Source organism: Vollenhovia emeryi, unplaced genomic scaffold (genome assembly GCF_000949405.1).
Source record: "Vollenhovia emeryi isolate VEMERY1.0 unplaced genomic scaffold, V.emery_V1.0 DF939196.1, whole genome shotgun sequence".
Taxonomy (NCBI): domain Eukaryota; kingdom Metazoa; phylum Arthropoda; class Insecta; order Hymenoptera; family Formicidae; genus Vollenhovia; species Vollenhovia emeryi.
In genome coordinates, this window is record NW_011967170.1 from 610,377 (window position 1) to 625,663 (window position 15,287).

The 15,287-nt window shown below is 45.0% G+C and overlaps 1 protein-coding gene across 7 annotated transcripts in view; it reads right to left on the reverse strand.

Moving 5' to 3' along the window:
- Positions 1–15,287, reverse strand: part of LOC105562067 (nuclear receptor coactivator 2) — a 166,579-nt gene that overhangs the window by 145,929 nt on the left and 5,363 nt on the right. For 6 of the 7 annotated variants that reach the window (XM_012012582.1, XM_012012580.1, XM_012012581.1 and 3 more), the window contains exon 2: positions 12,177–13,298. In XM_012012582.1, the coding sequence (XP_011867972.1) occupies positions 12,177–12,205 (29 nt within the window). In that variant the 5' untranslated portion in view covers positions 12,206–13,298. The remainder of the gene's footprint in view (positions 1–12,176; positions 13,299–15,287) is intronic. The other variant, XM_012012577.1, reaches the window with a different exon arrangement.

Below are 15,287 nucleotides of genomic sequence, written 5' to 3' on the forward strand. Positions count from 1 at the left end.
ACGTCTCCACAAAATAATTACAACCCACAATTTGCATATCCAGCCGACAATAATGCGTGAATAACGATCATTAGATACTTTCCGAAAGAATGTTCCCTGAAACGGCCGGAAACTCGGCGCGTTACACAAAAACGGGGGCGCGCGGGGACGCGCCACGCGACCGGCCGCGGCGGTAAATACGTTAACAAAAAAACGGAAATAAGTAAACAAAAGATTACTCACCCCACGGTTGCTCCGCCGTTGCCCGATGCCTCCCCGGGCCCCCGCCTCCTCTCCCTCGCCCCTCGGCGGCTGCTTCTTCGTGGCACACACACTACACCCACTCGCGAGAACAAGGTTAAGTACGATCGCGCGCGCGCGCGCACCACCCGTGGACACGGCGGATCCTCGCACTCCCCGGCACTGATCGCGTCGCGACGCAGCGAGCGAGGGGAAGCCGCGACGTCCCCCCGCGAATTTAACGCAACGGCCGAGCTCCGAAAATGGCGGAGCGAGTCCGAGGCCGCCTCGAATCGGAGGAAAACTGCGCGCCGCGCGGCGGCGGCGGCGGCGACATCTTGCAATTGAGCGCAATTTCCGCGCTTCGATTAACGGACAGGTGAAACACTCGCGCGTCGGGTCGAGTCGCCGATACCGACAGGACACCGATGCAAGCACAGACACGGACGCTCCATCCTTCTCCGGAGAAGTAAGCGAGTGCGTCCTGTATCTAGGATCGCGAGAAATTCAGGAAATGTAACCGCTACGGCTAAATTGAAGATTTATCTCGTATCCGTATCTTCGGCGAAACGGTGGCTCTGGGCTCTGGCCGAAAAGTTGCAGGGGGACGCGGCGGTAACTTCACTCCGACGCGAGTCAATTGTTATCGCGCGGCGAATCGCCGGCACAGAGACACACGGTTGAAGATCACGCGCACGATACGCTCCGCCCGGCATTCTGCGAGACGCACGCGTCGATAAAGGCGAGCGGTGGTGGTGCGTCGCAGTTCCCGTCACTCGCGAAGACAGCCCGGACGCGGTTTCGTTTCGCGAAAAGTCGCACACGCGAGCCGGGCGTCGGCCAACGAGACGATCGGCGCCCGAAAACACAAGACGAAGACTCGGCAAGCCGCGAGACCCCGGGGTCAATTCTGTACACCACACTGCAACGAAAATGCCAAACGCGAGTAGCGTCGTCTCTTTCCAACCGTCCTCTTAGGAAGCGACGAAGCCGCGCACTTTTAACATCTTCACTACATTGCAAGAGAGTCGACCACCCTCGCCGTACAAGTCGCCGCGAGCGTGAGACGATACGCGAGAGTGAATGAATCGCACTGATAACACTCTTACTGGTAATATAATGTAACGTTCGCGGTTTAAGAAAAAACTTGAAGGCCCGACGCGGAGCGAGCGGCACCGCCGACCGGCTCGCCCGAGCCTCGCCGTGCGAATGAGCGACCCCGGTGACCGAACGTAAACAAAGGCGGCGCGCTGCGTAGCGTCGCCGCGTAAACAAAAAACGCCGAGCGTTAGGCAACGTAAATCGTTTTTGCGCTACGAAACAAATACCTAAACGAAACGAACGTACGCGCCGAATTAGTTGTGCCGTGTACTCCGAGTCGGTCGCACGTAAATGGATTGTCGTTGGGCATCTGGGACTCGACTCTTCAGCGTCGTCTACAATGGACTACGTGGAGTAAGCTTGGCGTAAGAAGTAAGAGTAAAGGCTATTCTACAATTGCGTAAACGTGGTTGTTAGCGGCTGTACAGTGTAAAACACAGTTTTAAACTAGCATTTCCGATTGTAAAGCCTGTTGTAAAAGATGGCTGAACTTGATCTTCCACGACTACAACGATACAGGACGTAAAAGCTAACTAATCATTCATTTCAATTACGACGTATCTCACTCTATTGTATATTGCTTTGATGTACAACACTTACTACTACTTCTACTCCTACAACCACGTTTACGCAATTGTAGAATGGCTTTAAGCGTAACCCCTGGTCCACAATCTTGCTTTAAGTAAGCTGTAAGCTTTAAGCCGTAAGAAATTAACCAATCACAGGCATTTATTCCCCTCACTCTTACCTACGATTGGTTAATTTTTTACGGCTTAAGGCTCACAGCTTACTTAAAGCAAGATTGTGGACCAGGGGTTAGAGAACTACTTACGATTTAAGAGAGCTGGAGTAAGGGCGTAAGCGAAATGAATTATTTTTATTTCTTACGCCTACGCTTACTCTTAGGCCCGGTCTACAATGAGTCGTTAGTCGTTAGTCAGAAGTCGCAACTATATGTTGATCCTTTTCCTTTCTGGGTGGAAGAAAAAGGACCGACATATAGTTCCGACTTCTGACTAACGACTAACGACTCATTGTAGACCGGGCCTTACGCTTACGCTCGACCATTCAGAACGCAGGAGGAAAACTCAGGTACGCCAAAAACGTTACTTCCACTCTTACTTCTTAAGGCCTTCGCACATAAAATTCCGTAAGGACGTAAAGCGTAAGCGTAAGAAAATCAACAGATAGGATTTGCTACTGCTTGCGTTATTGCCTTACGTTCTCGACTGTGACTGGTCGATTTTCTTATGCTTACGTTTTACGTCCTTACGGAATTTTATGTGTGAAGGCCTTTACTCCACGCTTACGCCGGTTATTGTAGACGACGCTTTCGATTCATTCGCACGGGAGACGTACGCGAAAATTCTCGCCCTCGCAGAAAAGTTGAAAGCCGAGTTAAAAGCCACGCGAAACAGCCCATCGACTCGCGACTTGCGAGAGCAGATCCTTCGCGTACGCTTCTCCTTCGGACGAATTCAAGAATCGAGCCCCCGGGACGTTCCGCGAACTCGGCGTCGCGTGGACGAATAATTTTCCGCGATCGAGAGCGATTTCTGGGGCACGGATCGTGAATCGTTTGCTCCAGCAGAAATTCGCGAGAGGCGGAAAATTTCATTAACGAATTCAACATTTGTCGATGAAGGTCTGCACTTTTCACGAGTTCGCGCTTGAGGAAAAGATTCACGATCGAGTCTCTGAAAGCGTAATGTTACGTGAATCCGACAAATATTTCGCGGTTTAATCGACGCGTGTGTATTACGTATACGTGAGAATATTTACTTCGCGCGCGATTGAAATACAATATTTTGAACAGTAGAAAATTTACGTGATGTAATTTCCGATAAATGCGATATTTGCCAAATTTGTGGAGTTGAAATAAATATTACATTAATTTGAGGAACGTCTTGTCTTCGCCTCGATCGAAAACACACTTGCATGCGATCTGAACCGCTATCGGTTTTCTCTCTCGAATTTTGACCCGAGAGAAGCAAAGCCGCACGGTTTGAACAAATCAGGAATTGTGATTTTTAATAATAAATGAGGCCGATCAGATTAAACCGTCGCAAACAATGTCGCGATGTATATATAATCTCGTTCTCTCTCTCATTTATTACCAGAATTTCACTGCGCTCGAAACATGGAATACTGGGAACAAAATACAACGAATTCACGTCCCTGTATTCTTTTGCGATCGAAACGGAGATAAACTTTATTTGTTAGCCAATGGAAAATTGCTAGACGACGCTTGGCTGGCAAATTCTAATTAAAGAAATTTATTGCGAAAAATATTTGTAATTTTTTAAAAATTAAAAAGCAATTTTCTACATTGGTTGATCATAAGAAATCATTTCTTTGAAATTACGTAAAAGCCTAGTGAGGTTGTTCGAAATTAAACAAATTTGTTCAATTACTAGACTTGTATTAAAAATATATAATACAAATATAAATAATAGTACAAATTTGTTTAATTTCGAACAAACTTTTTTTGGGTGTAATTATCAATGCTGTCACTAAGACATTTGCCAGATTTGAAGAAATAGATATGAATTCTCTTAGAGATTCCATTCTCAATTAAATAAAATATGTACTAGCTAAAAAAAAGCGCTGAACGAGTTTATAAAGAAAGATTAATTTCGCTGCTTCCCTCGCTTTATTATTCGCGCGAGTGCAGAAAACGTTGTTTCATAACTTCTGGTTTACACTTAAAAAATTGATACTCTTGAATCTCACGTGTACAGTCAGGCTTCTTGCGCGAATAATCTCGTTCCGCTTCTCAGTTAAACATTCATGCTATTGGAATTATTTAAACGCTCGATCCGTTCTCAAGTCATCTCCGAGGCACGCTCGAGTGATATGCACTTTTTCCTCGACTCGACTGAGACGGGATTCAGGAACTATTAATACATCCTCTCGCAAGAATCGATTATCGAACCGCAATAAACGGAACACAGGCCGAGACAAACTTCGTTTAATCGCGCTCTTAGCTCGAATCGCGATTACAAATACGATATTACGAATATCAAATTGACTGTCAAGATCGGTTTATTAAACAATACCGCGTTTCGAGATTGATCCCCTCGGCAGAGACGCGGGGCTGCAAAACGCGACGACCGTAAAAATAGAAGTGGAAGTCGATCGACGGAAAAACAAGAGTACGATAAAAGCATTGTTCGCAGCTTGAGAAAAGTCCGTGGAAAGTTTTGTTTTCTGTCGAAACAGCCGGGGGCCAAATTTATTAATCGCGCAACTGCCCAATTATCTCGCGACTCCGTACATTTAAACGTGTCTCTCCACGCAATCCTGGACTCGGGCACGCGTGGCATTTAACAACCGAAACGCACGGTCTGCTCATCACGCGTAATTCCACGGCGTCCGAGAGGCACGGCATCGATCTTCGTCTTACGCAGTCGCAGATATCCGAAACCTTACTGTCACGTTGCGACAAATTGGTAATGTCGCGTCATCGGCCCGCGAGGTCTTTGCGTAGAGCAACCAGACGGCCTGCTTTCAACTGCTATATTAATTCCGCTTGAAAATCGCGATAACAATAATTTTCACAAAGCCACGATGACGAGGGCTTTCAAACTAATAATTTTACGAGAACGAAATTAATGGGCGTCACGTGTTAATTCAAACGAAATATCATATTCAATATTTATACGATAATCCGTTTTATTCATATTAAAGAGGGTGGTTGCTCAAATAAAAATGATAAAAATTATTTCAAATTTATTGAAAAAAAAATTGTATATATTAAAATGATTGTATATAATAATAAATAAAATATATATTTTTTAAAAATGATAAGAATGGTATAAAAATAAGTGCAAATAATTCTATACATATTTACGAAGAAGTTTGACGAATACTGAAATGACTTGTCTACGGAACTTGTCTAAAGGAATTATCTGATTCGTCCATATTCAACCAGAAATTTTTTTCAGTGCGTAGTTATCAAGCACATATATGTTCTTCGTAAATATGTATAACTCTTCGTAAATATGTATAGAATTATTTGCACTTATTTTTATAAAATTCTTATCATTTTTAACACGCTTTCGAGAATTAAATTACAGATATCGTAATACTTTTGCCTATGTCGGCCACGTGCAATAGTATAACTTTAATAATTAATTATTCGACAACCATGCAGACAATCGTCTCGAACTTTCGCATGGAGGACAGATTCCCACAGACGAATATTTTCTATAAATTTGAATTCATTTTTATCATTTTTATCTCAGCAAACCACCTCCTTAAATGTGCTTATCTCTTCCTCTCTCTCTCTTTGACATTTATAATTTCGTAATAATTGTTGACATATCTGATGTCACACATGCATCATTAAAAAATCAATACCCGATCATTTTTGTTTCGTTTGACACATACAGTGACTCAAGACGCTGATCACATTGTTACAGATTTTTCAATACGTAGCGAATGACAGAGACGTCTGTTTACATGTGCTCATAATAAAATTGTCATCGAGTGCTCTCTTCGAATTCGTTAATCGTAGACGATTGTCGCGTTATACAATGTGCTCAGTTTCGAGAATTACTGCGTACGATCCGCGAATTAGCGAGAAGCTGTGAGTATTAAGTAACAATTGATGAACCAACGGGGGGGAGTTTTTCAAAATTTACCGCACGAAGCAAATAGAAAAGTCCCTCGCTCTCCCAATCAAGGTATCAAACAACGCCGCGTTTCGAAATTTATTGTAACTCGAACGGTCGTTCCTGAAGGCATCGCGAGAAGAAATAAAGAGGCTGGTCCCCGCGGCACAGCGTCTCCGGGGAGCGCGCGCTGTTTTTTTTCTCTCTCTCTCTCTTGCTGTCGAGTACGGTAACCCCGTAATCTCGCAAAAGTACCGTTATGCCGAGTCCACATACTGCACCCGATCGCGCGAAATGCGATTCGGAGGAGCGCGCCGTTGCGCAAATCTCTTATCGCGGCTCCGTTCGTTTTCCGCGCACGGCGCTCGTTTTCTCGCGCGCGCCGTGATATTTTACGCCCCGTCTAGGAGCGGTTCTATCCGCAAGAATATCCCGCGGCGCAAAAGTTTATCGATAACTTAACACACGCCGCCGCGGAGTCTATTGCGGCAATGGAGTGTTAAACGGCCGAGAGCGCCGTATACTATATTTCGTGTATACGCGCGAAACGAGACGCCACGAGCGCACGAGTTATCAGCCGGTTTCCATAATGCGCGAGCGATTGCGAGAGAGATTTTATTGGCGAAAAGTGGCGATGTCGGATACCAGCGGGAACAGCGAGAAACGAAATGCTAATTATTGTGTATTGTGACACGCGCAAAATTTACATACACAAAAATTTTCAATAATTGGAGCACTATTGCAGCAGCATATTCCTGAGACGGAATCAAGTAAACGAGGTCCTACTTTCACCTCCGACAAACAGTTATCGAGATATCATCATAAGCTAAACATTGAAAAAGTTATCAATTTTCTCGTGAATATCTCAAAAAGTGTTAGGCAAATCAAAAAATGTTTCAGACAAAACTTGTTCATATTAATTAGTAGAACAAGATAGTGTAATAAACAATAGGGGGTTCCCACACCCTCAGAAAGAATTTCTGTTACTGAGAAAAAAAATATAAGGGGACGCTGGAGTGATTCTGCACTTTTGCACCTTTTGCAGTTAAAACTGTCTGTTTCGTGGAAACATTTGTGTGATATACAAATTAAATATGGCATACGTGTACAGATCGAAAGCAGCTGGCTATTCCGGCTAAATTAAAGAACAATATGGCATCTCACTGAAACTAAGTTTGTAAGTCAAGCTGCCTCAATCCCTGCGTTTCTCACGGTTGGCAAATTTGTCATCGGGATGAATTTTATCGCGGTTGAACGTGCCGTTTTACTTTATTCAAACATCCAAGTGCGCAGTTAACATTTTCTTCTGGATCCCCCCCGGGCGTTAAAAGAGCTCGAGACGAGCGGGAGTGTTCGGGGCCAAAATCGTAGCGAATGTGGAGCACAAAAGGTACGTAAGCTTATCATGGAGAAACAAAAGAAAACGAAAGAATCAAATCATTTCCTACGGAGAGAATTTTTCTCTTAAGGCATTTCGAAGAATTTTGTAAGGTTTTTTTGAAATTTTTGAAATCCACTGATTGACTTTTGGAAAGTACGTTTCAAAAAATTCCTGCAGCATTCAAATACGAAGTAACAAAGGAGTAAGAGCCAAGACGGGATGTTATGTGAGGTCCAGATTTAAACCCTGGCTGAGGTATTATTTTTCGCAGCAGACCTACGAAGTAAAATTATTTAGGCACTAACACCTTTGGCTCGTGCTCCTTTATCACTTCGTATTTACGTTTTCACACGTTAGAGTCTTATAAAATTCTTCGGAATGCCACGTCCCACACTGAAAAAAATTTCTGGTTGAATATGGACGAATCAGATAATTCCTTTAGGATTTACCAGAATTTCTGTAGGATTACAGGAATTCTGGTAAATCCTAAAGGAATTATCTGATTCGTCCATATTCAACCAGAAATTTTTTTCAGTGCACGATTTCACGATTTTCAGGGTAAATTTCAAACGAAATTTCCCCCGTGTACTTTCCGCGCGGTGACAACGACACGTGTGCGTAACATCCGCGGACTTCTATGTACTACCAGACTGCTACCTTCGAGCTAAAAAGTGAGGCAAGAGTTCCTCCATATCTTGTTAGGTAAATAAAGTGGTACGTCTGTCAGTGACACACCGCGATGCACACGTACTACTTTATTTATGAGCTGAAAAAATTTCTGCGAGGGCAGAAGTTTTCAGCTCGAAGATAGCAGTGTCTAGCAGTAGAGAAAAGTCCCATATTGCGAGATAGACCTCTAATATGAGATTGTAGGCTCTCAACATCCAAATTCAAATTCTTTTGTCGCAACGTTTACACGCGAAAAAAGAGAAAGATATTGTATCAACAAGTGCAATTGAAATGAAATCGTTGAAGCAACATGAGTACTAATAATTGAAAAACATCAAGTTGTTGTCTTAATAATCTGGACATTTAGTTCAATGCTTAAAATTGAAGCCCGTAGCCAATACAATTGAGTGAATTATTTATGTTTGTGGCGTTTAATTCAAGCCACTTCATTTCGTTTAATTCAACAGCATTTGTTGTCCGTGCACGATCCGGCAATGAATCTCCCACTGAACACATTTCACTCCAAGGGCAATAAATTCACAACGGAGCCAGCAGATGCCTATTAAATTAGCGGAAACTCTGTTATCTCATATTAGGAGCTTGTCTCGTAGCAGAGGAGTTTCCTCTACATAGGAAGTCTGCGTTAACAACGCTGCAGCACTCGCTGTCAGGTCGCAATCATCGTACCCTTCCCTGTCGTCCGCGAAAAATCCCGGGCCCGTTCGTCATTAGCCAAGGAATAGCTGGCTCGATCGCGCTGGTAACGGATACTTTGTTGTCTACGAGGGAGGGGCCGGTCGTGCAGGATACGAGGGAGGCTATACACATCTATCCCAGGTACGGACAAAGGGGCACACCGGGGCTGCGGAGGAGGAAAGAGGGCAGGGGGAGCAGATTCGGCGGAAACCGCGCGGAAGGCGCCCGAGGAGGATGCGAGAGGTACCGTCGTCCCTCCCCCTCCCCCGCCCCCCCCCGTTCGCCTTCGAAAAAGGAGCAGCCGGCAGGAGCGAGGCTGTGCGCGGCGTTCTCAAAGGACTCCTACTCTCCCTACTTCTCTCTGCCTGCTCGAAACCTAAATATAACAGCCAGTCAAGTACAGTTCCTTTCCTCTCGAGCGCGCTCCGCGCGCCATATTGGGCTCCACGCACGTGGAGTCGCGACAGGTCGACGCTGCCGGGACGGCAGCGTGTGTAACCTGGACGATGTCGAAAGTGAAAGTATCGGAAGCCAAGGAGTTTATTCATACTTTGATACTGGCTGGCGCCAGGCAAGTGCGCAATGCTCCGAAATCTGTCATCTCTTTCGAATCTACGGTCGACACCGGGGAGAAGTTTTCGGTTGACTTTTAAGGAAAGAACGGGCGAAGATACTCGCCGGAATTTCTTCATCTTCGAGGGACGTTCTAACGTCTCGAAATCAATGTCACAGTTTGCGTCCGACCGCGCGTTCTCTTTCTCTCTCGCGATTTCGGAGAAAAGTCCCTCGCGGCCGTCCGCAGATTAACATTCGCCATTTTCTCGCGGATCTAAAGATTTTGGAGACGCGCACGAGATCTTTCTGCGTCCCGCCTATGTTTCCTTTATCTTCGAATTTTATTTATATTCGATTGCGTCTCGAAATTATCGGGTAAACCCATTAGCTCGGCGCTTTATTTGCGGCGGAAATATATTCCGCCTGTTTTTCATAACGGGAATAAATATAAATTGCTTTCCGTACAGAAACAAATTGCCCCCCCCCCCCACCCACCCCGCTACGAGCCGCGTTGCACGACAGCGGAGTAACATTTCACGGATTGCGGAGGAGAACATGACCTACTTCGCGTTATTCAAATGCTGACGTAATTTCTCGCGATTTATAATAAATGCTACCCAGTTCTCGTTTTCTCTCCCGAATCGACCTACGGTCAAGCGCAACGATTGAACCGTAATGACGCATGCGTCGTGATCCTCGAAATTGAGAGGCGACACGGCGTGACGTCATCGGCATCTCTGACGTAGCTGCAGCCGCGGTATTAAGCCCGTCGACCGGGTCAGGACATTACCCCAAATAGCTAAAAACATCCTAATAACCTGCAGCCCGAACAATGCAACTCTATCCATCAGGGAGAACCTATTGACGTGTCCCCCTGCCACATTTCCCCGCTGACTTATTATCCCGATCATTATTCTGATTTATATCGCCTGACGCGTCGTAGAACGACACGAGCGTGTCGTATTTTAAAATCTTTTGGAATAAAGACAGAAACGTATAATATTTCTATGATCGAAACGTTCGTAAATTTGCTGGAAGAAAAGAACGCCCGCGAGTGCCTCGCGCGTTCCGAATGTCTTCTTGCAAATAAAAAAAAAAGGGAGAGTACGTATGCAATAACCGCGCTACGTCGTCTTATGTCGAAAATGCGAATATTAAAAAAATCCTTCGCGTTGGGGGATAAATGAAAATCCGTTGCGAATTTTTCCCCTCCGGAAATTTGCGTCAAGTGTACGCGGGGAGAATTTTCTTTGAAAATTATCGCGGGACAGCACGGCATTTCGAAGAATTCTATGGGAGTTTTTCGAAATTGTACCATACATTTCACCAGTAATTATACTCGGTATAGATTTTACCAGTGAAACGTATGGCATGACTTTCCGGATAAATTTCAAGAGAGAATTCTCTCCGTGCGTTTTCTAGAGGAATAACTTATGTTTTTATTTTCGGTCACTCGCAACCAGATATATAATTTTCACGTGCAACCGATGGCACGTTCGACGGCGGCGGTTTCAGCTATTCCGCGAGAACGTTCAAACCTGATTCTCGTACTTTTATCTCCGATTAGAAACGTATCTGACACATAAAACGAACAATTGGCACTTTCGATTTGACGTTCTATACTCAAACGTTTCGACCTAAATCGAGAACCCGCTCCCAGTTAGACATGAGTTCATAAAAAATGGACTTATTCGCCCACCTAAATCAATCGAATCCGCAGCTGATTAAATCGATCAGTACGAAAATTATTCAACGGCACAGCAACAGCGTACACGGGCCGTAAAAGATTGCATCGTTTCGTAAAAGGTTCATCCAGAACAATATGTCAATTAAACTAATATCGTGTTCAAAGAACAATTCTTTAGTCGACTCGTCTATCTCTGCAAAGTGTCGCGCCTCACGATCCACCTTATCGGATCTTCTCGTCACAATTTCGTCAAAGCTACCGTCCGTGCACTCGAAGCACAAAACGCGCATCGCCGTCAAGCGATTTAATTAGAACGTCGCACCCCGCTACAGGTGTCGCGTCAACTCGCTTATCGTTTCCGCGCAAAAAGAGAAAGAGAAGGACAGGGTGTCCAGCAAACTCAATGAAAAAAATTCCCTGGCTCTCTCAGGCTTTCCGGGAGCCGGAATTAATTTTTCCCCTGGCCGTTTAGCGCAACTTCTTTCAAGGTGCATAATTTGCGTACATCCGTATGGTAAATCAAGTAAATGTTAAATGACGAAGTGATTTTGAAATATTCTTCTCGGGAAACGAAAGTCCGGAATTTAAATAGATAAAAATTTAAATTAAAGCAATTATACCATCTATGTATAATACAATGTGTAATAGGAACGAACATATCGTTACAAACCATTCGAACCATTTCTGATACCGTACGAAATCATATATGATGCGATAACTGCATCTTGTTTGCAACTTACTAGACAGTAACCTACTCAGACGGCACCGTTTAGTGATTCATCTTTTCTTTATAGTTTTGTCTCAGTTGAACACATTGAAATGAAATAACACGCCGATGAAAGTATAAATTACCGATCACGCTTATAAATGAATGGACGTTTAGCAAAACCGAAAATTAGTGCACTGAGAGACAAGGAAAAGTTTATTTTCCAGAAACGTTAAATTGTTCAGAAAAAAAATGTGAAACGATGTAAAAAAATCGTAAAACTTCCTAACTCTTCCCTGACATTTCCAGATCTCTAAAATTCCCCGACAATTCCCGGTTCTCCAGATTTCCCTGACCGCCGGACACCCTGAAGAAGAGACGATCCGCGGTTTCGCCCCCTGTCTCGTTTCCCGAAAATTACGACCCGCCATTGTTTTCGCACTGACCGATTTAATCCCGGCCGCGGGGGCCGGGGGCGGCCCGCGTAGGCAGGTTCGTGCGACAAATGATAATTCCGAGCAAGATAAATGGATCTGAGAGACTCACCCTGCATTTTCAGCGGCAGCAATGGACATGTGCCTCCTCTCATCGAGGGTGGGCGCGGCGTCGAACTGCCGGGGGAGATCCGTGGTAATGAATTGAAAGTCACGCGTGCAACGAGAGACGCTCTCTCCTTCTCACTCTCCTCCTCCTCCTGTATTCCTCGCTCTCTTTCTCTCGCGGGGCACCACCGTCGCGCGCACCAACAGAACTTCTCACCACTGCACCGTCGATATTCCACCACTGAGGGAACAACAAGGGTCGTTAACCACCACGCGCGACACCAGTATCACAGAAATCAACACGCTCTCGTCGCCGCGATTCGGATAAGGAAGAAAAATAAAACAGCAGAAAAATGAAAGAGGGAACCGACGGGAAAGAATAACCGCGAATCCGTTCGAATCCGCTTTTTCCCACGGCTCGGTTCGTACACACGCACGCACGATGTCCCGGAGATATATATATATATATATATATCTCTCTCTCTTCCCGAGCACCTCGGGGGAGGAAATCGAAATTGTTGCACGAGCGGATATCGTTTCTCGCGACTCAGTCGCCGATTAGCCAACCGAGCTCGACGGGGACATCCGATGATGAGTCGGAAGCTGCATCATCCTTCCGCCGACGGTTTTCAGGCGTCTTCCCCGAGCTCGACGACATTCGACGCTGCCTCTTTCTCCTCTCCGAGCGCAGGTGCTGGGCGAGGGGTGTGTGTGTGTGTGTGTGTGTGTGTATGTGCGCACCTCCGCGCACGAATCGGCTCGCGATTCACGGCGAGAGTCGATGGCGTGATCGACGGGCAGCGTGATCTCTCTATCGGGATCGCGTACGCGTCGTCGGGGTGGGCCCGCAGCACGAGCGATGGGGAGTGTCTCTTCCCCGAAGCCGGGCCCTCCTCCGATTCCTTCCCTCCCTACGACCGTGCTGCTCTCGATTCTTTTCTTGGTCCTTTCGGGCCTCTTCGGGCCCGCAAAGTCGCAAGTTGTGTTTACCTCAAGCTCTTCCCGCCGGCGGAAGCTCGAGCCGGCCGAGTTTTCCCTTCCGCCGCCGTGGGCCCTCCTGTTGATCCTCCCGAACTCGCTCGTGGTCCACCAAGTTCAAGGGCTCTTTGCGCCGAGCGGATCGATCCTGAAAACGACAACGGCAAACGTGAGCTGAGCGAGGAAGCGACGATCGTCGGGGAAGGGGGGGGGGGCGGGAGGAGTGTCGCGCGGTAAAACGAGTCCACGTAACGCGTTAATGAGCGGAACGAGTGAAAAAAAAAATTGCGCCGCGCATCACGTTGAATGCGTTACGCGTCGCGTCGGCGACGAGCTCGCAATGGGCGCGCGCGCGCGAGTCGCCGTTTCTGGCTTATCTATGAGGTAATCGGCGGAATCGTTGGCGAACAAACGGTTACCGATACTCCCATTCAAACGATATAACACCAACAGCTACAATCCGGACTCGCGTCTTCCTACGTAAGTGCGCGTTATTTGAACAGCAACTGTCACCATGTCGTCGTTACTTGTCTTAATTTAGCTACCGTTGCTGTTATTTTCTTATTATCCCAATTTTTACGACACATTTATCTTTGAAAACAGGCGAAACAAAATAATACCTAGCTTATCTGCGAGATAATCGGCGGACAAACCGATACCATTGAAGCGACACAAATCTGCGATTTGGACGCAAACTCGCATCCTCCTCGTAAATGCATCGTAAATGCGTTTAAATAGCTATTGTCGCCATAGCGTCGTTATTTAATTTAGCTATCGTTGCTATTATTTTATTTGGTTGTTACTGCAATTTTTGCGACATTTATATTCGATACAAAATTGAACGTGCGTTTAATCTAGTCGCGTCTTCACATGTCATTACGCTATTGCACTTGAATGTATCATAAAATAGGATCGATATACCCCCAACTATATTTATTATAGAGAAAGAAACACTTTAACCTTAAATGAAAAATTGCAAAATCTAGAATAAAACGATAAGTGTATCGTCTTTTGTCGAGTATCGCGGTACCAACTTCGTGCGTTTTAAGATAAGAGGAAAATTTATTCCAAACGCAAGAATATATAAGCTTACATTTATACAAGTTACTCTTGTCTCAATATAGCACAATTTTAATATCGTCTTATTTTTATACTAAATGAGGTTGTGAGAAATATAAATGCGTCAAGAATATTTTTTGCCTCGGTAACAAATCCTTTCTGAGGGTGTACTGAGAGACCCATTTGTTAAATGAAACAAAATTTGGTTGACTCAACTGAATTTCTTGTTTGGATACGAGCGAACAAATCTTCCAGTTGATACAGCAACAAAATTTAGCTGGAAAATTTGGTTATATCAACCACACAAATTTGGTTGAGTGGACATGCGCGGAATTTTATAATAATCAACTAAACGATTCGGCTCACGCAACAAACACAATTATTTAGGACGTGATGAGATGGACGGATTTGTTATCTCGACCATAAAATTGTCTTCAAATAAACAACTCATAGAAGCAAGATGTTTAGTTGTTGTAACATTTAACTTCTTTTCAGCAACATATTTCTCGTTTCCATACAACCAAATTACATGTTCAGTCGACAAAATGATTCAATCACATTATTTCGTTTCATTCGACGAACTGGGTCTCTCAGTGTAGCGAAACAATTGTTACAATTATTAGAAATCGAATATAAAAATCATTGTAGGTAATACGCGAAGAAGTTAATTTCGTATCGCTTCGAAATCGCTGGACATTATTCTCTCTTCGCGGTGTACAGATGTGAGAAAAAAAAACCGACAACAAACGTGATGTTCAGCCTTCCAGAACAATGTTACCATTGTGGTGCGTCGCGAGATAACGCAACTCGCGATTATATTACCCGCGAGTTGCACGTACGGCGATAGAAGTATTTCAATAATTGTGCATTGCCGAAAAAGCCTTTCCCTCTCCCGTTCAAAGCTATAATTTCGCTCGCTTAATCGACGCCGAAGCCCGCGAAACGCATTTAACAATGGGAACCGCCTCCGCTACGACAAATCGCTCATTTCTATCATACGCGATTATACATTTCGCTATTATCGCTCCATCGCGCACGGCAGTTGGAACCTCCCGAGCGGCTGCCGCTTTCCGTACAC